This window comes from Lucilia cuprina, chromosome 5, assembly GCF_022045245.1.
Source record: "Lucilia cuprina isolate Lc7/37 chromosome 5, ASM2204524v1, whole genome shotgun sequence".
NCBI lineage: Eukaryota > Metazoa > Arthropoda > Insecta > Diptera > Calliphoridae > Lucilia > Lucilia cuprina.
Genome location: NC_060953.1, coordinates 14,560,699 through 14,585,654, shown reverse-complemented (window position 1 = coordinate 14,585,654; position 24,956 = coordinate 14,560,699). Strand labels below are relative to the sequence as shown.

The window sequence follows — 24,956 nt, the reverse complement described above, 5'->3', positions numbered from 1 at the left end:
TCAACATTTAACATAAATGTGAAAAAAGGACTCTAACTACTAACCTAAACTATTATGAAGAACAAGACCCAAAATGAAAGAATTCTCGTTGGTATACTATCAAAAACAGAAGAATAAAAAAAATCAAGGATAAACATCAAATAAAACAAATTTGTTGTATGATTTATTAAAAAAAAATATTTCCAAAAGAAGATTTTTAAATGAATTTTACCAAAATAACACTTCTAAAACATGTTCCACTGTTTTCTCTATTTTGCTTGATTGGTTTTGGTTATCGTGGTAGTTCACTGCGAGCAAACAAACAAATAGAGTCTCTGAGATTGACCAGAGAGAGACTCTGTATTGACCAGATCTCTTCACTTGTCAGATGTAGTATTAGATTCAACCTTAGACCCCGATATCTTATCAAGGTTCGACATGCAATAGCTGCCAAGAAAACTGTTTGTTTAAACGACTAGAGCAAGGCATTCATAGGGAAGGTTATGTTAGATTAGGTTCTGCAGACTGTAGACTACAACGAGTATAGCTTTACTTGTGTCCAAATGTATGATACGGAAAGAGTGAAGAATAAACTGAATAGATAAAGATGTCACGAAAGCCTATGGAGAAGTGAAAAAACATATGTTCAATTCACAATCTATGTCGTATCGTTGTAGCGTTGTATGTATGAAAATTGACCTCTATAACTTTGGTATAAGATGTCTTGTGCGTTTCTCATTGAAAGGCCACAATAACTTCGGGTTAAAAGATGTATTGTGCGTTCCACATTGAAAGAAGTCTACATAAACTTGTCCCCTTTACATGGGTCTAGGCTATTTCGTATATTTTTCGACTTTTGAAGCAAGAATCTAAGGATACTGCTTTTGATAAAACCAACTGAAACAGTGTTGGACATCTCAAGAGCAGATCTCGCTTATAGCAAGTTCATTTGATTCTTTATTTTTATAGTAGTCCTTAAGTTGTTTTGTGCGTTTTTCATTGAAAGAAGACCACAATACCTTAACTCCTTTACATGTGCATAGCTTATACCATCTTTTTCGGCCTTTTCGTGAAAGAATCTGATGATACTACTTGCTTCTGATAATGCCTACAAAAACGGCGTTGGAGACATCAAGAGCAAATGACACTCATGGCACACTCATCTGTCTTTTCATTTCCATAATTCTCCCTATGTGCATTGTCTGACTTAATAGGAAAGTGGTAGTATAGAAGTTTATGGAACTAAGTATGCTGCCACGACTTTTTAGATCGTATAGTACCCAGTACTGGCTTGATAGTATCGCAAACATTTCAGCCTAAATAACAATACAGTTGTTGGAAAGACTGTAAGATATAACTATCCTAGCTTCTTCACAGAAGACTCCAAAACCATAACCTAAGTTCTATTGAGAACTATCAGTAAAGATTCTCTACCAATTTAATCAAACATAACCTAATTTTTATAGTTTTGGAGAAAGAATCTGAGTATACTGTATCTGATATTGGAGATATCAAGAGAAATGGGTTGTTGTAACAGATTGGCTGTGACTGAGTATTCTTTCCTGGGGAAAAAACTTCATTATGATACAGCCGTTGCTGAGTTAACAATCTTTGGTCGATTGAGAATCGTGTCGATCCGGATCGGAGATCCAATTGTCGTCCTAACGTCCGACAATGCAAGTTTGTTCTGAGTAATGGAACGTAGTGGTGATATTTAGAAGATACCACTGATTGTGTAGAATACTTTAAAAACTAAAAAATTAACACTTTATCAACATGTCTGCCTTTTAAATACCCTCATCCTTGAACACATAACTAAAAAAATTTTGGTACAGTCTCTCTTTAAGCAGTTTTCTTTTTTACATAAAGTTTTTCTATTTTCCTACCACATCTCTTTTTGCCCCTAAGGACATTTAGTCAATGACCTTTAATTTTCTTACACATGCTGCATTTAGGTTCCTTTAATCATCTAGAACCTAGACAACGTTACATACATACAAACATACCTACATACATACATATTAATTTAAATTTCGAAAGAGAGAGAAAAAATAACAAGAATACATTTATTCTAGACGTTTGTTTAAGCAAGAACAGCAGGTATAAACAAGTCATTAGAATGTTGTTAGAACAATTTGTGGAAATGATAAGGAGTTTTTTCTTCGTCATCTTCTTCATTATTCCTTTTTATCTACTTGTTTATACTTTATTATTTACTTAACTCTCTTACTCCTTGTGTATATACATATATGACTGTTAGCAGGCAAAACAAAAAAAGGAAAACATAATTTCAATGGCAGCGGGAGTGTAAAAACAGCACGTTGCATAATAGCCAAAGGAGGATAATATTAAAGGGTTTTCTCTTGTTTCTAGTTTCTAAAAGGGATCATAAAGGTTTACACATGAAAACTAGTAAGAATTCGATAGCATTTTCAAAGGATAAATTTTATTATTAAAGTTAATTTTTTAAATTTAAGTTTTGTTAAAAAAGTTTCAATTTATTATGTTAATAGTTATATGAGCATTTGTAGTATATTTGCAAGGCTTGTAAATCTGATATAATTGGTTTGCTTTAAAGATTTCTATGAGTGCATTACAAAATTTGCTTTTTTGTAGACTTTTTTTTATTAAAAATTAAGATTTATTACTTTATCAAAGTAAAACGATATTCGTTGCAACTTTGCAAGGCTAGTTGTAAACTGGTTAATATAAAATTTTACTTTTTTTACTAAAGGCAAACATTTTTAGAAAGTTACCACTTATCTCAAGTGATTTTGCCTATTTTCTAGTTATATTAGTAGAAATTAATCTACGTAGTATATTTGCAAGGATTGCATAAAAGCTATAGTATGTTTTCTATAGTTTTCTTCTATCATGTTGTAAATTTTTATATTTACTTCGAGCTTTTCATCAAAAATGTAAGATTTTTTTATATAATTAAAAGAAAATCTTTATTCGTTGTAAATTTGCAAGAGTTTTCTTTGCTAGAGTCTTGTAAATATCATATGTAGTATATCCTTTTATATTTACAAGAGTAGTTGTAATATATTTGTTGCAAACTTAATTTTTTGCTTAAATATGTTTACAGAGTTTGCAAGATCGAAACAAGTATATTTGCAAGACCTAATATTTTAAATTTTTAGTCTTGCATATGTTTTCAAGTCTTGTAAATCAAATTTTTTGTTTTTATATAGCAAACTTATATATTTTATGGTATATTTACACAGTTACAACCTGTTTTCTCGTTGTCTGGCATATTTACAAGACCTGGTTTCAAAAATTTTAAGCCTTGCAAATATTGAAAAGTTTCGTAAATTATATTTTCATAGTCTTTTATAAAGTTGCAACTTGTTTCTTGTAGTATAGGATATTTACAAGATCTGGTATCAAAAATTCAAGCTATTGTAAATGTTGTAAAGGATAGTCAATCAATTTTTTGTTATATTGCAAAATTACTTAAATTTTTAATCTATGTACTGGATTTCAACTTTGTCTAGCATATTTGCAAGAGTTTGTTTTATAGACTTTTAGTCTTGCAAGTATTGTAAAGTGTAGTAAATCATATTTTTATAGAATTTTATAGACTTGCTACTTTTCTCTTATAGTAAGGCATATTTACAAGATCTGGTAATAAAAAATTAAACTATTGCAAATGTTTTCAAAGTGTAGTAAATCAAGTTTTTTTTGTAATTTTGCAAAATTATATAATTTTTTAGTTTATCTAAGATCTTGAGACCCCGTTTTGCATATTTACCAGACCTAGTTTCAAATATTTTTAGTCTTGCAAGTATTGTAAAGTGAAGTATATTAAATTTCCATAGTATTTTATACATTTGCTACTTATCTCTTATAGTAAGGCATTTTTACAAGATCTGGTTTTAAAAATTAAACTTTTGCAAATGTTGTAAGGTGTAGTAAATCAAATTTTTTTGTTATTTTGCAAAATTATTACAATTTTTAGACTATCTACAGACTTGCGGCCCTGTCTGGCATATTTGCAAGACTTTGTTTCATAGATTTTCTAGTCTTGCAAATATTGTAAAGTGTAGTAAATCATAGTTTTATAGTATTTTATAGATTTGCTACTTATTTTTTATATTAAGGCATATTTACAAGATCTGGTATTTAAAAATTTAACTATTGCAAATGTTGTAAAGTGTAGTAAATAAATTTTTTTGTTATTTTATACAAAATTATTAATATTTTTAGTTTATACTCATATTCTGGTATATTTACAAGACCTAGTTTTAAAGATTTTTTTAATCTTGCAAATATGGTAAACTTTAGTAAATTTTATTTTTACATGTTTTATAATATAAAACTAGAAAATTGAATGTTTTATTCTTAATTTTTTTCTATTTCTAAAGTTTTCTTTCTTTGAAGAATAAATTTCTTAGTTGAAATGAAGGTCTGATATAAACCTAACCCCATAGTATAAGTGTTTACCATGGACACTTGATAGGAATTTTGTTTTGTTTACCTACAAAATAACTAAAAATAAATAATAATTTTTTTCTATTTATATTTTTTTGTTTGAACATAAATTACAAATTCCTTTTTCTTTTTCTGATAAACCCCAACCGACATATTGTCCTTTTATGTCACACATAATTTTTTCCTTTCTTTCTTTTTTTTTTTTTTTGTGAGTTTTTCATTACATACAAAAAATGCAATTGTTATCATTTTATACGTTATCATGAATGAGTTTTTTTTCTTTATTATTCTTTTATAGAAAATTTTTATTTCTTTTTGTTATTCATCTTAAGCCTTTTTAATTGCTTAAGTATACGTTAGAAGTGTTTGTGTAATGCTTGTTTATATGATGGTGGTAGTAATGGGTCCTTTGTAGCATAATAATAGTTTTCCATAAGTATTTTTTTGCTTTCTTTTTTCTAGTTTCATATACATTATGTTTGAATAAGTACCAAGAAGACACAGTGGGTTTTCATCATCTAACATATAGCCAACGTGCTAGCAGAAACATGTGCCATTCTATTTCTTAAATTGTTTGCTTTTTCTTATTTTCTAAATATTCTGTTTTTCTTTTCTTCTTCTATGTTTTTATTATATAAGACTAGCTATGGAACCGGCATATGTTTTTTTGTATATCAATGTTTTTTTTCCACATTTTCTTCTTCTAAACAATGAAATTTTTCATTTATAAGCAGATGTTTTGTTTTTTTTTCCTTTTTCCACATATTAAGTGTTGTTGTAAGGAATTAGAAAAACGCTGTTTTTCTTTGCCCTATTTAATTATCCTGCTTGAAAATTGTATAATAATGTTTGAGTAGTTGCTTTGCTGCATTTTAATGTTTAATTTCTTGAATTTAAGATCAATTTAAAGGAAACTATACAAACTACCAAAGGTATTTACAAATTTCTTATCATATATGTATGTGTAAGGATTTAATAGTTGTATACAAATTTTATATAATTTTTTAGAAATTATGTAAATTTCTGTTAAAGAAAAGGCTGCCAAAGGGAGGAAATTCCTTAAATTTATTTAAATTACAAAATTTATAAAATTTAATATTATTCGAACTTGTTTTTTACAGAAATCATAGTTGCTAGTAAATTTGCTAGGGTAGCAAATCACTTAATATGTTTACAATAATAAAATTAACTATCTAAAGTTGTTTTTAACAAAAAACACACTTTGTAGTATATTTCCTATAGAAACTTCTTTAATTTTAAGATAAAACTTTGATTGCAATCTCCTTTCTTAGATCTTGCATATTTACAAGACTGTTTAATAAGCAACCTTGTATTGCAGAATCTAGCAAATATATTTTATAATTTAAATATTTGCTAGAGTCTCACGTTTAGTTTTGAGAAAGAAAGCACAAGTTTAAATAAGTTTACAACACCCTATGCAGGGACTTAGTTAGTTCTTATAGTAATGTATATTATTCCAAGTCAAAGGCTCGAATCACATATTGATTCTTAAACTAATCCAAATGTCTAGTAAGTTCACAATCTTTATATAAGTTAATTTTTTCAATATTTTGAAATAAATCAAATTGCAAGAGTAGTAAATAAAATAATACGCATTTAAATTGAAAATTATGAACATCAGATTTGTTTATTATGAAAAACCACAAGGCCTAGTATATTTGCAAGGGCAACCTTTATACATTTAAAAAAAATTACAATCTGCTTTTTGAATCTAAAATTTTTGTAAACAATTTTGGTCTTGCAAATGTGTTTAAAATCACAGATTTGTAAATTTAATTATTCAATATAGATCATAGTATATTTACAAGAGTAGTAAAAAACACAAATTTGCAATAGCAATAAACACTTTCATAGTCTTTCAAAACTTTACTTGCTGTCTTGTCATTAAAACTTGTAAAGATTTTAAGTCTTGCAAACCTCTGAAAGTGTAGTAAATCAATGTTTTATATATTTAACATCCTTCAAACTGTAAAATTTTAACTTTGTAGTATATTTACAAGTGTATTTAGCCAAGCTTTACATATTTCATCAAAAGAATATAACAAATTAAGCAAAAATGTTTATTTTTTTTTTTTTTTTGCTTTATTTACAACTGTAGTAAAATAATAGCTTTACAAAATTTTGTTTGCAATCTTTATTTACCGGGCTAGTCGGTAAATATGTTTAGTCTTGCAAACATGTTAAGAGGTATGGTAAATCATTGTTTTATATATTTTTATATTACATCTTTCAAACAGCAATATATATTAACGTAAATTACACATTCTACCACATTTACAAGAGTAGCCAGTGAACAATAGTATTTATACAACAATTAACGAGTTTAGCAAAACTTTTAGTATATTTGCAATAGTAACTTTTTAATTGTGTTGCAAAACTTAGACTTAGCAGTCGTCTACATTTAACAGATTTGATGGTAAAGCTATTTAGTCTTGCAAACTTGTTAAGGTGTTGTAAATCATTGTTTTATATATTTTTATATTACATCTTTCAAATCGCAATATTTATTAACGAAAATTACACTTTATAACAGATTTACAAGAGTAGCAAACAAGACTATACAATATTCATACAAAAATTAACATGTTTTGCACACATAGTAGTATATTTGCAATACTCTTTAATTGTGTTGCAAAACTAAGCTAGCAGTCTTCTTTTTTAAGTCAGCTTATTTACCAGACTTGATGGTAAAGATGTTTAGTCTTGCAAGCTTGTTAAGGTGTTTTAAATCATTGTTTTATATATTACATCTAACAAACGGCAATATTTATTAAGGAAATTTGCACTTTCTACCACATTTACAAGAGTAGATATGAAAACAATACAATATTCATACAACAATTAACAAGTTTAACAAACATTGTAGTATATTTGCTATAGTATCGTTTTAATTGTGTTACAAAACTTAGCTAGCAGTCTTCTTTTTTAAATCTAGCTCATTTATCAGGCCTAATTGTAAAGATTTTTAGTCTTGCAAACCTATTATTTCACACCTTTCAAGATGGTAAATTTTCAAACTTTGTATTATAAACCCAAATTGCACTTTTTAGCCAATTAATTGGTTTAAAATGTTTTTTAGCGAAAATTGTATCTTGTTGCATATTTGCCATAGTAACAATATTAGTTTATTGTTTTTAGTTTCCTCTTTAGGTCTAGCATATTTACCACAACTGTTTCCAAAGATTCTTTTGTCTTGTAAAGCAATTAAATAGTTGCATTTAATGTTTTACATATTTTGTTGTTTTAAACATTAAAATTAAAACATTTATTAGTGAAAATGAAACCATATTGCATATTTACAAGAGCATCATGGTAAATTTGTAAACATCATGGTAAAAGGAAAACCTAAGCTTTTAATGTTATATTAAGATATTTTTTAAATTTTTACTCTTGCAAACTGGTTTTAAGTATAATATTGTAGTTTTATTATTGTAAACTTACTAACTTGCTATCTATGAACGATTTACAGGGGCATAGTAACCTGGTAAATGCTTTTTGGAATCTGTTGTTCTATAAGATTCAAATATGTTATTTCTAATATAAAGATAATTTTAAAGCAATTTAAAATTAAAAATTTCTGAGCGATTTAATGGAATTTCCCACTAGTTGAAGCTTCAAATATGATTTCAATATAGAGATAATTTTCAAACATTTTTAAATTTGTACTATTTTCTGAGCTCCTGTGAACAATTTAAAGAGTTTTTCAATTTAAATATTATATTTAATAGAAAGATAGTTTTCAAACAATTTAAAATTTGTAATTTTTTCTGAGCGCCTGTGAACAACTTAAATAGTTTTAGCATTTAGTTTTCAAACTCCCTATCTGCATATTTTCTTTCTAAATATTCTTATGGCTGCAGTTTTTCTTTTGAACTTTTACATTTGATTAGTTTTCTCTGGCTCTGATAGTTTGTTTTTTTTTCTTAAAGAGGGTTGTTTTCCTGCTAGTTTTTCCAACAAGTAACAGTTGTAGTTTTTGTTTTACCTTTTTTTCCTATCTTTCTCTGTTATATATTTTTTTTCATATCTATGTTTTGTGTCCTGTTTAAATACCATCACTGACAGCTGCTACTTTTTTATCTTTATTACTGAATTTCGTTTTTACTTATATACTTTACGAAGTTTATATATTTTTTTCCTGTAGAATTTTAATTGCTTTAAATAACACATGTTGGTTTATGATATCTGAACGAACGCCTTACCGTATGAATGGAAAAGCTATTGACCAGAACGGAAATATGTAGTAGAAGAACTAAATAAAGAAAATTTTGGAACTTTTAACTATTAGTCACACCATAGACTTTAGAGGATTTAGACAAGTTTTAAAAGAACGAAGTCAGGAAGTTATACTACTTCCCTATTAGTTTGACAATGTAAGAAGGATCTGTCAATGCTGTGCCGCCTGTTTGACATTGTTTGGGACCCTGCGCATAGGTACTACTTCGGTAATGAACAGGCAGATGAGCTTGCCAAAACGGGATCTGATCTAGACATTCCCGACGCCGTTTTAGTAACCACTCCCTTAAAGTTTTTCGAGATCAATATCCTCAGATTCTTTCTTCAAAAAGCGGAAAAGATTCTTTCTGCAAAAAGCGGAAAATAGGTGGAATAACCTGGACACATGTAAAAGGTCCAAGTTAGCGTGTCCCTCCTTCAATGAGAAACGTGAAGTAGCCGGAACATATGGAGGCTGATAGCAGTAATAACAGGACATTGGTAATAGTCGGCTTGGTCTGTCTTTCAATGATCATTGTCGCAATTGCAAAGACAGGGAAAAGGAAGAAACGGCCTTTTATCTCTTCTATAAATGCCCTGGTCTGGCCGAAAAGAGAAAACGCTTCCTTGGCAATCACTTCATATCTCACCTTAGGCTGAATGATATCCTCAGATGTCTTAGAACTACGGTCTGGATCTAATACTACAAATTCAACATCTGACGAGTGGAATGGTCCGGTCAAAACGAAGTCTCTTCGATTCTACTTGACAGTTCGTGCGTCAAGTAGAATAGAAGCATTCACCTCTGGAATGCTCGTAAAGCTCTAGAATACCCTTATAACGTTTAAAACCCAAATTAATCCTTAAATTTTCTTTTCAAAACGAACTTTTTTTTACACAATCTTAAATTTGTTTTTATTAAAAATTTCAAAATTTTAAAAATTTGTCCAAAACAAAAATCCAAAACCTTAACGCGATGTCTTATTAAATTGTTCATAGAATTCTTTTGAAACTTCATTACGATTCAAAACACGATTATTTAAATCCTTTTGTTGTCTCTGCTCTTTAGCTAATTTATCATTAATATCCAAAACTTTTTCAAATTCTCTCTGCTTTTTGCGATTCATTTCCAAATCTTTTAATCTCAATTCACGATCCATATTCAAGGCATATTGTTCCCATTGTTTTTCCATTATTTGCTGTTCCGTTTTTTCTTTCTTTTTATCTAACATTTGTTGTTGTTGATCCTTACGAAAAGCTTCCAATTCTTCGGCAGTCATGCCACGATACATAAATGCAATTTTCTTATTAGGATTTGTTTTCGATTGTGCTACATCGGGATTTTCAGTTAAGATATCACTGGTTAACATATTATAGATTTCTGCCATATCATCTTCATTTTTCTCTTGTTTTTTGCGTAACAGCTCCTGTTTCTTTTGTTGAGCCATTTGACAATTATATTGCCTTATAGAATCTACTATTTGATTACGTACTTTACGCTCTGAATTGGCCATATCCTCTAAACGTTGATCTCTTGAAGCTATGGATTCTTGTAAAGCTTTTTCAGCCTGCAGGCGTGATTCCTCGGCTCTTTTTCTCTCCAATATCTGTTGATCTAACCAGGCTCTCTGTTGTTCTCGTTGTTTTTGTTGACGTTCCCGTTGTCCCAAATCCTCACCATTGAAAATTTGAGCCGATGATATACCTAAACTAAAATCATCATCGGCTATACGTACTGGTTGAGATTTTTTTATAGAATCCGGATCATTTAGATCGTATTCACGTCGCTGTTCTTTACGCTGAAAACGACAGCGATAATAGTTGATATCACTCTCTACCATACGTTTACGTTTCTCTAATTCCAATTCTTTATTGTGTACAACTTTTTGTATCATATCGGCCTGTTGTTCATAACGACGTTCATATTCGGCCTCTATTTGTTGTAATTTCGATTTATCAGCTATTTGTCGTTCTAATGCATCTAAATCGAGCTGGATAGATTAGAAAATTTTGGATTGAGAATATACTTTTTAGTTAAAGTTCAAGTTAAGGATTTTATATTAATAAACTGATTTTGAATATTAGAAATTGTTGTTTCAGAATCAGGGGTTTTACATTCGTGCCCTTTGTACACTTACCCCATATAAACGTTGTTTGGCATTGAAAATTCTCTTCTTACGTTCCTCTTCATATTGTTTACGTTTCTCCAATTTGGCCGCCTCATTCAAATCGGCCTTAGTCATAAAACCCTTATTCATAGACATTATATAATTAAACTGTTTTTTACAAGTCCAAGGGGGTCAGCTTTAAAAAAACAACAAAAAATTAGTAAAAAATAAATAAAATTTGTATTTATTATAAAAATTTTATATAATACTTGTCAAAATTGCTTTTGTATCAATTTCAAAAACTTTTTTTTACACAAAAAAAAAAAAAACAATACACTCAACCGAATTTTAAAATAAATTTTTGGGGATTTTATAAGAAAAATCTCTAAACTAATTGTTTACTTGTAGTTAAGTATACAAAATCTTTTCTTATTCTTCCATCACTTTACATTTAACTTGTCATTGTTTCTATTTCTTTTTTTCACTTTTTTTGTTTTTGTTGACATGGAGCAAATATGTTTATTATTATTTGTATATCTGGGGATACATGGCAACATTACTACGTCCATTATTTACTTAAACATACATATATACATGTATAATGCAAACACATTTGGAAAACGCTTGATTGCCATGTTAACTTACACTCTTTAAGCTTGTTGTTGTTTTATTATACCCTTCACCTTCGTTAGAAGGGTATATATAAGTTTGTCATTCCGTTTGTAATTTCTATAATATAATATTCCGACCCTATAAAGTATATATTTTCTGGATGCTTATAGATAGCGGAGTCGATTAAGCCATGTCCGTCTGTCTGTCCGTCTGTCTGTTGAAATCAGTTTTTAGAGAACCCCAGATATCGGCGAGATCCGAATCTTCAATAATTCTATTAGACATGCTTTCGAGAAGATCGCTATTTAAAATCAGCAAAATCGGTCGGCAAATAACGGAGATATGAGCAAAAATCCGAGACAACCTCTGAAAATTTCATAAAAAATGTCATATTTTTATCATGCTTTGTTAAAAAAGCAACAACAACACTGTATATTAGAAAAAGATGTACACGTGTGTGTAGATGTATTTGGTTTTATTCAGCTGTGTGTTTTTTTGTATGTTTGGATGCTGTTGGCGTCATTGTGTTGTTATTTTTGTTTTTGTTTTTCTGTGTTTTTCGTTATGTATGTTTAGATGTCAGTTGGTTTAGATGCCTTGTATATTATGTTTTTTATTTCGTTTAGCGTTGTTGTTGTTCTTTTTGTTTAGCTTTTAATGTAAAAATAATGTAGTCGGGAAAAATTTAAAATTTATAAAAAAAATGTTTAAAATACACTATGGTGAAGGGTATATAAGATTCGGCACAGCCGAATATAGCACTCTTACTTGTTTTTTATTTCAAAGTCAACAACAAGACGGAGAAAAAAGCACTAAAAACAAAAACACTACACATAATACGTTACAAAGTTTTAAATTTAGGTTTTTGTTTTTGTTTTCTTATTTCTTTTTGTGGAATACCAAGAAATCCCTAACCGCAACCACACTACACAACGGCACCATCTCCGCCAACATCATCGTTTTATGTAGATTTAAAAAATTGTTTTGCAATTAAATATATGAATGAATTTGTTAAGTTACTCCATTCTAGGACAGAGACAAATTCCCAGTTCCTCTGTATCTTTGCATAACTTGCAATAGTTAGGTACATTACAGTCCTACTTACTGACCCTGAAGAATGAAATATTAGAGACTTTGAGTCTCCCTGTAACGAACATAGCATTCTCCCAGTTCCTTATGGAATCTTTCAAGTATCTTCCTTTTTAAACTGAGATTCTCTATTCTGTAGGACAGTCCCAGTTTCTCTGGAATCCTGGCATAACCTATATAACCTAGTCCGATATATTACTGTTCTATTTACTGTCCCCAATTAAGCAAGATTTAGCGAATCGATTCTCTTGAGCATGAAATATTAGAGACTCTGAGTCTTATGACAGCCAGACAAAGAAATGGCAAATTCGCCTGATAAAACATAATGAACGGCAAGAGTCTTTCTTGTTATAGAAACAAATCTTTAATCCCAAGTCCCACAACTATTGACTAGAGCAGAGAAAAAGAGTTTAATATAAAGTTGCTCTTTAGAAAGATTTTGGAATAAGTTCAATAATGATTGTTTTGAAACTAGATTTCTATCTCTTTTTCATTCGAGATTCTTAAACGGAATCTTTAGTTAATAATTTCAACTAGATCAGAGAAGAATAAGAATCAACTAGATCAGAGAAGATCTTATTTGAGTCATATAACGTAATACAATTTATAAACTCACCTTATTTCTAAAACATTTGATTTTTTTTTTTTGGCAAATTTGCTTTAAATCTTTAGGGAAATTTTACTTTTAAAAAACACATTCCCTCATTGCCATTTTCTCTAATATTTTATAGAACATTAAATAAACATATCCTTTAGTTTGTTTCTTTTTTCTAATTTCCTTTCTGCATTCATATACGAGAGCGAAAAAAAAACAAACAATTTTGGAAATTCTACTCTTGAGGTTGTAAATACTATTGCATACCACCAAACTATGAAAACCGTTCGTGTCCTTTATATCTGATAGTATTTTGATTTCATTTTTATTGGCTGTAAAAGAAAATTTCATCTCAATAAACTTTAATGCATTTTTCTAACTGACATAAAACTAGAATTTCACAGGAGATTTACTTGTGTGCGAAAAAAGGAAATACTATATATAAGGAAAAATATAGTCATAAAATGTAATAGATGATGGACAGGCATGAGAGTTTATACTCCGCTATTCAAGTAATAGTGTTTTCAATTTAAGGCCCATTACCCAGCAGTTCGACAAAGAGTCAATACATCCGCAAAAGACGAGAGATTTACATTTGCGTCTAATCAGCTGTTTAGCTCTAGTTTGTTTTCCGTCACGTATGAAGACAATCGTCACTTTAGTGTCCCCTTTGTAAGCGAGAGAGTAGATACTTTTTGTCTGTCTCTTCGTAATCTATGATTGATTACAAGGAGTGTATTCCTCATAGGATACGCGCAAAAGGAAGTCCCTTCGACTCTACTTGCAAGCAACGAACTACTACGATAATCAGGTTAAACTAGCTAGTCACCTGGACGCTCGGTAGCCTGGGCTAACTCTTAATAGTAGGTTGGTTAGTTGGTTGGCTCAGGCTACAATAAATACACACGTGGGTCCTATTGGTCCCTTTGTGATACCTGTAAGTGTAATAAAGAGAAGTGGACAAGGACATAGAAAGTTATGGTAAGAGATAACAGTGAATAGGTATTAGGGGTATTAATAGTATTATAGTGTATTGAAAGTTAGATAGAGAGAGACTAAGAACTAAACATAAGAGAGGAAAAGTCGCGAACTCGAAAAAGCTACTGATCAATGCTGTTTGAGTTTGTCTCGTCAAAATAGCCGCAGTGCCTGATCAAGGCGTTAAGGTTATATATTTTAGTCCCTGATAATTCTGAGGTGTTCTCCAGAAATCGATGTCCTAGATACCGAAGTCTGATGTCCTCCAGTGCCGGACAGTGGCAAAGAAGATGTTCAATTAATTCCTCTTCTTTCTCATCTTGATAGTAGGTAATCCAAGACTCTCTTTGTCTCCTCGAAATCTATGATATGACGATTGAGTTCCTCATAGGACAAGCGCAAAACGAAGTACCTTTGACTCTACTCGCAAGCAGCGAACTACCACGATAACCAGGACAAGCACATGTTGAGATAGCTAGTCAACTGGACGATCGGTGTAACCTGGGGTAAACCTAAATCAGCGAAACGCAATGACCTCTCAAATGAGTTGCTTTGTACTCTTTCTTTTACTCGTACGTATGCTCACGCATTTATGAAAAACAAACACAACCCGCTAGAGAACTTTTTTAACTCTCTGCCTTTCACTGCCCTGTCCAACCGTATTTGCTAAAAATTTTAATTTTAAAAATCTTGTCAAATCAAAGTCAAAATCTTGATCAAATCCGATTCTCTTATAAATCGTATTGTTGTCAAATCCTCATCTAAATTCTTCTATAACGAATAATCGATTAATCGTTAACAATATGATATCATTCTTAGATTCCAGCCATATGCATGTCATCAGTCATTTACACAGAACTCAACAGAAAATAAAACCAAAATTTTTCTGTCTAAATAAAATTTGTTTTTATTGTTGTTCTATTTTGATGGATGGTTTTTGTTTCAAAATCTGCAAAAAAAAACCCTTAAGAACAACTCAAATAAAAAGAATTGTTGCTAAAAACCACACAAATACATGATATGTATGTCTGGTTTTTATATACTTTTTATATAGATTTGTGTGTTGTTTTTTTTTCAAATATGAATTTTTCATATTTGAATTTTAGTTTTCTCACTCTGTCCCCTCCTCAGTGTCTGTTTTTTATTGCAATATCTTGAGTTTTCAATCCTCGTTCTTAGTTTTTGCTCAAATGTCTATAAAATAAACATGGGAAAACATATAACTTGTAGCTAGCTTAGCGGTTAAATGTGTTAAGTTTAGTTTTTCTAAAAAAAATGAGATGTGAAACCAAAGGCTTTACATCTCTCTTTGAACTTAACCTTTTTGCAAAAGAAAGTAAAATCTTTCTTAAAAAATCTTTTAAAATATATAAATAAAAATTTACAAATCTTCTTTAGTCTCTCTGAACAAATTTATATAAAACGACTTAACACATTTACAAACTAAGCTTACAATAAGAAGAAAAGATAATTAAAAGAAAGCAATCATTCAAATGCTTTTTTGTCGAAACAAAAAATTATTTTAAGAAGTTTCACAATAAATTCCAAAATTTTGATTTATAATCAGTTCTGAGTTTTGACAAAAGGACGACATTTGAATTTTCACTTACGGAAAAATGTTTTAACGAAGCATTTTGAAGTCGTTTCTTGACAGATTATGAAAATTCTGATTCTAATACTAGTTCTATGGAGTTCTCTTAAAATTTTCATTCCATACGAAGGGAAAATAGCTATCGCGAACTTGCTGTAAACAATTCATTCACAATAGTTGATTTTGTATGCAACAGCTGTTCATTCCCAATTCCAATTCCCTTCAATGATATTCAAAAGTTCTAAAGATTGAGCATTGAAAAACTAGTTCATGAATAAATCTTTTTAGAATTTTATCTTTTAGAACCAATATCGCGAAACGATTTTAATGGACCTCAATGACTTCTACTAGGAAGAACTCCAGAACTAAGTTCATGTATGATTGTTTTTTAATCAGCACGTATCTTTAAGGTGTCTTACCATCCAATTTCCTTCAATGATCTTTATAAGTTCTAAAAGATAAGAATAGAAGAACTAGTTCATGAATAAATCTTTTTAGAATTTTATCTTTTAAAACCAATACCGCAAAACAATTTTCATGGACTTCAAAGACTTCTACTAGTTCTAGTGAAATATAAACAATCACCCCTAACGCCAATAGAATTGAAAAGTTTGTTCCCTTGAACTTTTCATTTCCCTCGAAGGGAAAATTGCTATCGTGAACGTGCTGTGAACAATTCATTCACAATTGTTGATTTTGTATGAAACAGCTGTTCAATGTTTACAAAATTCAATTAAAAAATTTCACAAATTTTCACGACAAAAATGTTAGTGAACGAAAAAAGTGAAAAAGGAACATATTTCACGTGAAATGATGATTGTCGAATATGGGTGAATATGTTTCGTTCAAGAATGAATGTTTAACTAGTTCTTCGTAGAATTGCTTTCTTGTTCAATACTTCTAAGAATATTTTTAAATACGAAACGATTTTCATGGACTTTAAGGACTTCTACTAGTTCTAGGAGAATAAAAATAATATGTTGCTTCAAAAAAAGTTTTAAAACTCGTTCAAGAATGAATGTTAAACTAGTTCTTTGTAGAATTGCTTTCATATTCAATACTTCGGAGAATGTTTTTAAGAACTCAATTTGTTTAACAAAATTCAAAGTATGAATGAAAGTATTTTTGAACTTTTGCCGTTTACTTTACAATCCTTTCAAGTTTTCATACCTTTAACTTACTGTCTTGACCTATAAAACCTTCAATTTGTAAAACTTTAAAAACAATTCATATTCATAAAATATATGATAAAATCACGAAATAAATTTATAAATATAATGAGGATGAAATCAAATACAATAATTATAATGGAAAAGGAAAAAGTAGAAGTAGGAGGGAGGTATGGGGAGAATTATTTGTATTAAACTTTAAAGTTAAATAAAAACGTTTTTATATTTCTTAATTCTTTTACAAAAATTAAAGATAACAAAACTAAAACGTCTTGCTATTTTGCCGACTTAACTTGGAACAAATATTTTAAAATTTCTTAAATGATTTTTGGTAATATTTTATGCCTTTTTTCCACTATATTTATTTATTTTTTTACTTATTTCCCACTATAACATGTTGTGCATTTTAAATGACAAAATTTTTTTTTTAACATTATAAAATCGTAATAATAGACACGTTCAAATAACCAGCTCATGTTTAAAATGTGTTAAGAATTTGTTATGAGTATAAGGTTTCAAAAATTACCATGATTTTTGTTTTTCTTTGCGGACCCTTTATATATATAAACAAGTAATATTTCTATATTCGGCTGTGCCGAATCTTATATACCCTTCACCAAGTATGTTTTAAAAAAAAACAGTTTTTATTTATTTTGTATCTCTGCACACATGTCACACATAACATACACACAAACAAATATAAACTGTTGCAGAAAGAAATATTAACCGTTGTACTGTAATACCACCGTTAAACTGTATTACCACCCTCAAACAAATATGAGCTGTATTACCACAATATTACTGCTTTATCTCCTTGTTCTTGTTATACCCTTCTCCACACGCTCATGTACATATTTATCCAATTTCAGTGTTGTTGTTGCTTTTCTAACAAAGCATGAAAAAAATTTGGATTTTTTGATGAAATTTTCAGAGGTTGTCTCGGATTTTTGATCATATCTCCGTTATTTATAGACCGATTTTGCTGATTTTAAATAGCGATCTTCTCGAAAGCATTTCCAACTGAATTATTGAAGATTCGGATCTCGCCGATATCGGGGGACCTCTAAAAACTGATTTCTACAGACAGACAGACGGACATGGCTCAATCGACTACGCTATCTATAAGGATCCAGAATATATATATATATATATATATATACTTTATAGGGTCGGAAAATTATATTATAGAAATTATAAACGGAATGACAAACTTATATATACCCTTCTCACGAAGGTGAAGGGTATAAAAAAAGAGTTTGAAAAATATTTCAAACAATTGAAAATACATAAAAATTTAGTTTTTTGGTGTTAGAAAAAAATTGATGGCGTTGTGTAAACAAGCTATTAAGTGGCCATTTAAAATGAAATTAAAAAAAAAAGTGTTTTTGTTGTTTTTTTATTTATATATGGGTGGTAAATGTAATGCTAATTTATAATTATTTATTAACACTAAAAGAGCCGTTTTAGCTTAAATGTGAAATGTTTCCAAAAGAATAATAAATAGATGAGTTTATAACAGTAAAATTTCACACGATATTTGTAGCTTTATAGCAAGGAAATAACAAATACTTTCACTTGTTAAGCAAATCATACGAAAAACTCGCGAATTCCTCTAGAATCAAATCTAGAGCGAATTCTTTAATCTATGACTCGTTCTAAAAAAGAATTAACTATTAAAAGATTCAATTTTTGTAATAGTTTGTAGAACTGAATCAATTGGGAATGTTTAATTATTCCGAACTAGTTCTCGAAATCATTACGAATCGAATTTTCTTATTTTAAAGTTTCCAGAACAAATTCTTAAAAATAATAGTTAACACTAGTTCTACATAAGAAATTTGCAATAAAAAATTACTTTTCAAAACTTTTAATACTAATTCAGGCAAGAATAATGAATTTTCTTAAAAAAAAAAAACTGGTTCAATAATCACTCACATTCACCCCTATTGCCAATAGAAGTGAAAATTTTGTTCCCTTGAAATTTTCATTTCCCTCGAAGGGAAAATTGCTATCGTCAAACTTGTTGTGAACAATTCATTCACAATAGTTGATTTTGTATGGAACAGCTGTTTAATGTTTACAAAATTCCATCAACAAATTTCACAACAGAGGAAATGTTTTCACGACAAAAAGGTTAGTGAACGAAAAAAGTGAAAAGGGAACATATTTCATGTGAAAGGTAGTGCTAGGGAATCATTAGTTTTAAAAACTTTAAGAACTAGTTCAAGAATGAATAATGAACTTTATTTTTGTGGAACTGGTTCAATAATCATCATTTGAACTGGTTCTCGGAATCATTTCGAATAGAGATAATTTGAGCGTAACAACAAATTCTTTTTTTGCAATAAAAAATTACTTTTGAAAACTTGTAGAACTAGTTCATGAATGAATAATGAACTCCCTTTAATGAAACTGGTTCAATAATCATTTATTTGAATTTTCTTATTCAGGGGTAGTTCTACGAAATCATTACTTTCACATTTGAAACTAGTTCTATGAAATCTTTTCAAAGAGAATTATAAAACAAATTCTTTATAAAAGTTTAAAAAGTCGTTAACTTTGAACTAGTTCTATAACTAGTTCAAATATGAATGAATAAGTATTTCAATTTTCATTCTCAGCTCTCACTTCGAAAAGAACTTGTTCATAAATGAATGTTCAAACTATATAAATATCCAATTTATGAACAAACTTTAGAACCAATTCTTTATTTAATGTTTTCAGCTTGTCTAGACGGGAAATTATTATAGAACGTTCGTTCTTTTAAAAGTTAAAAAACAACTCGTTCGAGAACGAATGCTCAATTATTTGAATTTTCACTTTCCGCAAAAGTTACTTTCTCGTTTCGAAGCCTTAAAATTTATGGGTTTAGATAGTTCTAGATTTGAAAATACTATAAAAAGATATTTACTTTAAAATGAATGTTGAATTATATATTTAATTTTTTACTTTACGAACAAATTCTTTACTCGTTACGATAACAATTTTTAACGTTCATTCGAGAACGAATGTTCAATTACATATTTAAATTTTAACTTTACTAACAAGTTGTTTTCTCGTTTTGAATCCAACATTCTTACTTGGATGTTTCTAGAACAAATTCCAATTCCTTAATGATTTCAACTAGTTCTTGAATAGAATTTTCTATAAAAAGTTCTTTGCTTTTGAAAAGCTCCAGAACTAGTTCATTAATGAATAATTAACTCTTTAAATATTCACTTTATGAAATATTTTTTTATTCAAAGTTTTAAACTTGTACACAAGAACAAATTCCAATTCCTTAATGATTGAAAATAGTTCTTGATTAAAATGTACTATAAAAATGTCTCTGCTTTTTAAAATTTCCTGAACTAGTTCAAGAATGAATAATAAACTTTCTATGTATTCACTTTAGAATTAATTCTTTGGTGAATGTTTTTAACTTGTTCTAGACAAGAAATGAAATTAATATAAAAAAAAAACTCCTTGGAGAATGAATGTTCAATTAGTATTTTACTTTTCAGTTTGCGAGCAAGTTCCTTTAACGATTAAAAGTCTTTACTAGAATGGTTCTAAAACAAATTCCTAAAATTTCTAGTTCTAGATAAAAAAAATATAATAAAAAGAACTCTGCTACTTTTCACTTTGCGAGCAAGTTCCTTTCCCGATTAAAAGTCTGTACTTTAATGGTTTTAGAACAAATTTCTGAAACAACTAGTTCTAGATAAAAAAAATACTATATAAAGCACCCAGCTTTTTAAGAAAGAATGTTTTTATTCAATGAATTTTTAAGTTTTTTTTCACGAATAATTCTTTAAAGAACATTTCGAGAATCAATTCGTTTATCAATATATTCATCTTAACGTTTTTTCACGAGTAATTCTTTAAAGAACATTTTTAAAACCAATTCTTTTATCAGTAATTTCAACTAGAAATTTCAAAAAAGAAATTTCTTATTCCTCCCCCTCTAGTGTTAAAAACTTTACTAATTCTTTTGTGATCACAACTGATTAAGAGTGTTAAAATAAAAGTTGATTTTGTTTGTATTGTTGTTTAAGTAATTAAGAAAAAAATATATATTTATTTAAAATTACCATAAATACTCACTCAAAATCATTTAAACAATGAAATAAATAGCAAACAAACAACTTAAATATTCATAATTTCTTTAAATTGTTTAAAATTTTTATTAACACCCACTACACGCAAACATTCATCAACCACAACTCAAGACCTATACAAATACACTTTCAAGATATAGATCTGAATATAATTCATATTATATTCATATGGGTGCTTTAATTTAAATGTTTTCTCATTAATAAAACACTTAGTAGCCAACAACAACTACAACTACTTATAAAATGGGGGTCTGTAAGATGTTGATCATTGGCTTTTTATAATGATAATATCACTCTCAATTTTTTGTCTTACATATATTATTATAATAAGCGTAACCTAACATTCATTCATATGTGTATGTGTGTATGTACATATTTCCTTTATTATTATTAATAATATTATACATACATATGTAAATTCATATGTGTACCCCCATTTGTATTTCGTTTATTTTTTTTTTCTTAAATTTTTTTTGTAAAGTTGTTGTTTATTTTTCTTCTTTCGGTTTTTGACGTTTGATGTTTCTCATGTATATTTTTTTTTTTTGAGCCGTTTTTTTCTAGGCAATTCAATTTTGTAAAGGTTTTATTTTCAAATTCAAATTTCTCACATCATCTTAATTGTCTTAGACATTAAAATATCTACAACAGCATAACTTTTAATCATATTGTTGAGTATTTTATGATTTTTATGAGTTTTATCTTGAGAAATCAATCTGATGATTTCTTTAACAAGCAGCAGCTGTTTAATTTACATAAATTTTTAAATTTAACATAAAAATTGGAGCAACATTTTTTTATTAATAAGCCAAGGAAAGGTTTTAGTTATAAATTTTAGGGAATTTTAAATCTTAAAACAAATCATCAGTTCTGGTTAAATTTACAACTATTTTCTCAGGAAACACAAGACTAGAATTCCAGGAGTTTTAATCAAATTTTGTAAAGAAGATTTATATTAAACTTTAAAAAATACCCCATTTTTGTTTCATTTTTAAAGAACTTTCGATCAATAATTTCTATTAGTTCTTCTATGAAAGGTTTTAGAACTAGTTTAAGATTGAATACAAATGTTTGTAGAACTTGTTCGTGAATGACAACCATTTAAGTTTGTCTTTTAAAGCAAATTCTTAATAAAGACTCGAAAGCGACGTTCTTTTCCCTTAGAGAGTTCTAAAATCTATAGAAGTGGAATTTCTTGAGCCATTATTTCTATCAGTGGTTTCCATTATTACTAGTTGTGAAATTACTCTGAACGTTTCTCCTAATACAAAAGGTTTCTAGAAGTAGTTCAAGAATGATAACTATTTGTATTTTCTTTTTCTGAGCAAATTCTATGAAAATAATCTGAAGTGAAGTTCTTCATACTTAGAAAGAGTGTAAAAATGGTTTAAAATGAAAGTGAAGTTCTTCATTTTTAGAGTGTAAAAATGGTTTAAAAGAACCAGTTCAGTTTAGTTCTAGTTCAATTCTAGATCAGCTTTAGTTCAGTTCCAGATCAATTTCAGATCAATTCTAGTTGAGTTCTAGTTTAGTTCTAGTTCAGTTTTAGTTCAATTCTAGGTTAGTTCTAGTTCAGTTCTAGTTCAGATCTAGTTCAGTTTTAGTTCAGTTCTAATTCGATTATAGTTCAGTTCTAGTTCAGTTCTAGTTCAGTTCTAGTTCAGTTCTAGTTCAGTTCTAGTTCAGTTCTAGTTCAGTTCTAGTTCAGTTCTAGTTCAGTTCTAGTTCAGTTCTAGTTCAGTTCTAGTTCAGTTCAAGTTCAGTTCTAGTTCTAGTTCAGTTATAGTTCTGATCTAGTTTAATTCTAGTTCAGTCATAGTTCTGATCTAGTTCAGTTCTAGTTAAGTTCTAGTTCAGTTTTAGTTCAGTTCTAGTTCAGTTCTAGTTCAGTTCTAGTTCAGTTCTAGTTCAGTTCTAGTTCAGTTCTAGTTCAGTTATAGTTCAGTTCTAGTTCAGTTCAGTTCTAGTTAAGTTCTAGTTCAGTTCTAGTTCAGTTCTAGTTCAGTTCTAGTTCAGTTCTAGTTCAGTTCTAGTTCAGTTCTAGTTCAGTTCTAGTACAGTTCTAGTTCAGTTCTAGTTTTGTTCTAGTTCAGTTATAGTTCAGTTCCTGTTCAGTTTTAGTTCAGTTCTAGCTCAATTCTAGTTGCGTTCTAGTTCAGTTGTAGATCAGTTCAAGTACAGTTTTAGTTTAGTTAAAGTTCAATTTTAAATCAGTTCTAGTTGAGTTGTAGTTTAGTTCAGTTCTAGTTCGGTTCGTGTTCAATTCTAGTTCAGTTCTAGTAAAGTTCTAGTTCAGTTCCTGTTGAGTTCTAGTTCAGTTCTAGCTCAATTCTAGTTGCATTCTAGTTCAGTTGTAGATCAGTTCAAGTACAGTTTTAGTTCAGTTCTAGCTCAATTCTAGTTGCGTTATAGTTCAGTTGTAGATCAGTTCAAGTATAGTTTTAGTTCAGTTAAAGTTCAATTTTAAATCAGTTCTAGTTGAGTTGTAGTTTAGTTCAGTTCTAGTTCGGTTCATGTTCAATTCTAGTTCAGTTCCAGTTCAGTTCTAGTTAAGTTCTAGTTTAGTTTCTAGTTCAGATCTAGTTCAGTTCTAGTTCAGTTTTAGTTCAGTTCTAGTTCAGTTCTAGTTCAGTTCTAGTTCAGTTCTAGTTGAGTTCTAGTTCAGTTCTAGTTCAGTTCTTGTTCAGTTCTTGTTCAGTTCTAGTTCAGTTCTAGTTCACTTTTACGACTTTAGTACAAACATAATTTCATACGTTTTAGAACTAATCAATATAGGAAAGTTATAAAAAAGTTAAAGTTCACTAAGCTGTATTCTAAATCCTTTCTAACCAAAAAGTCCTAGTGTAAAGTAAAGTTCTAACAGCGTAGTTGTCCTTGTCAAAACATACACTACTTTCATTTTACTTATTTCAGTTTTACAATATTTTTTTAACGATCCCACTATTTTCTTTTCATTCCAGAAAAAACATCGTCCCAAGCCACACTATATGCGCCGTCAAACTGATATCAATTACTCAATGCGCACCATACTTGTCGATTGGCTAGTGGAGGTATCTGAAGAATATAATTTGGATACTGAAACTTTATATCTATCAGTATCGTATATTGATCGTTTCCTTAGTCATATGTCGGTGGTACGCAATAAATTACAATTGGTTGGAACGGCTGCCATGTATATTGCATCGTAAGTATAGCTAAGAAAAGAACTAACAATATAACTCAATTAAATAATTGTATTCTGGGTAAATACTTTTTGTGGTACTGCTAAACAATGTATAACTATAATAATAATGAAATATATTGGCAATTCTTGTTGCTTAAAGGAATTTCTAATCTATATATATATAAAAGTGTAGCGTTACTGACTGACTGATTCATCATCGCACAGCCCAAACGGCTGAACCTAGAATCATGAAATTTTGACAGTAGATGTGTTTTTGGTTATGTAGATCCATTAAGGAGGGATTTTTGGAAATTTGCACATTTACGGGTAAAAAGGGGAAAAACGGGTAAAACAGGTTTTCTTAAATATCTTACATAATATTAGTGATACAAGAAAAATTTTAAATGCACCTGTATCTACTCTTAAAATGAGCAGATGATTGTCTGGTACTTTTTTGAAATTCTTACTTTTAAGGGGTAAAAATGTGTAACAAAGGTGATTTTGGTACCTTTTTCAGCCCTTTATAACTTTTAAACTAATTAACATAATTAAATTTTTCTAAATATTTTGGAAACATCTCTCAAAATTATGAGACACCTGTTTCGTACTTTTTTTTAAATTCAGTCCTTTTTGGGTGTAAAAGGGACAAAACTGTATTTATGGTACTTTTTTTAGCACATTAAGAAAACTTTTTCGGTTTATTGAATTATTCATATTAAATTACGGACTAACTCTGTAATATTTATTGTAATAAAATGTTTGCTATTTCACTGGGTAAAAAAGTACCAAAAAGGAGAAAAACGGGAAATTTAATTTTATTCAAACTCATTGAGCCAACTTTTATAAAATTTCAAAAAGTAGTTTATTTACTCACCCAAAATAAGCTATTGGTATATTATTTT

At 29.1% G+C, this 24,956-nt stretch overlaps 2 protein-coding genes across 3 annotated transcripts in view; one reads left to right on the top strand and one right to left on the bottom strand.

Moving 5' to 3' along the window:
* Positions 1-24,956, top strand: part of LOC111684018 (G2/mitotic-specific cyclin-A) — a 41,828-nt gene that overhangs the window by 10,441 nt on the left and 6,431 nt on the right. For both annotated transcript variants that reach the window (XM_046951782.1, XM_046951781.1), the window contains one exon: positions 23,852-24,075. In XM_046951782.1, coding sequence (XP_046807738.1) covers positions 23,852-24,075 — 224 coding nt within the window. The remainder of the gene's footprint in view (positions 1-23,851; positions 24,076-24,956) is intronic.
* LOC111684010 (RIB43A-like with coiled-coils protein 2) lies at positions 9,537-10,969 on the bottom strand. Its single transcript, XM_023446128.2, has 2 exons — positions 10,788-10,969; positions 9,537-10,640 (listed from the first exon to the last, which is right to left on the bottom strand). Exons 1-2 carry the CDS (start codon positions 10,911-10,913, stop codon positions 9,618-9,620), a joined length of 1,149 nt encoding a protein of 382 aa, XP_023301896.2. The 5' UTR covers positions 10,914-10,969; the 3' UTR covers positions 9,537-9,617.

Coding starts and splice junctions, on each gene's coding strand:
- LOC111684010 (XM_023446128.2), bottom strand. CDS start 10,913: ATGTCTATGAATAAGGGTTTTATGACTAAGGCCGATTTGAATGAGGCG. Junction 10,641..10,787: donor CCAAACAACGTTTATATGGG/GTAAGTGTACAA, acceptor TAATCTATCCAG/CTCGATTTAGATGCATTAGA.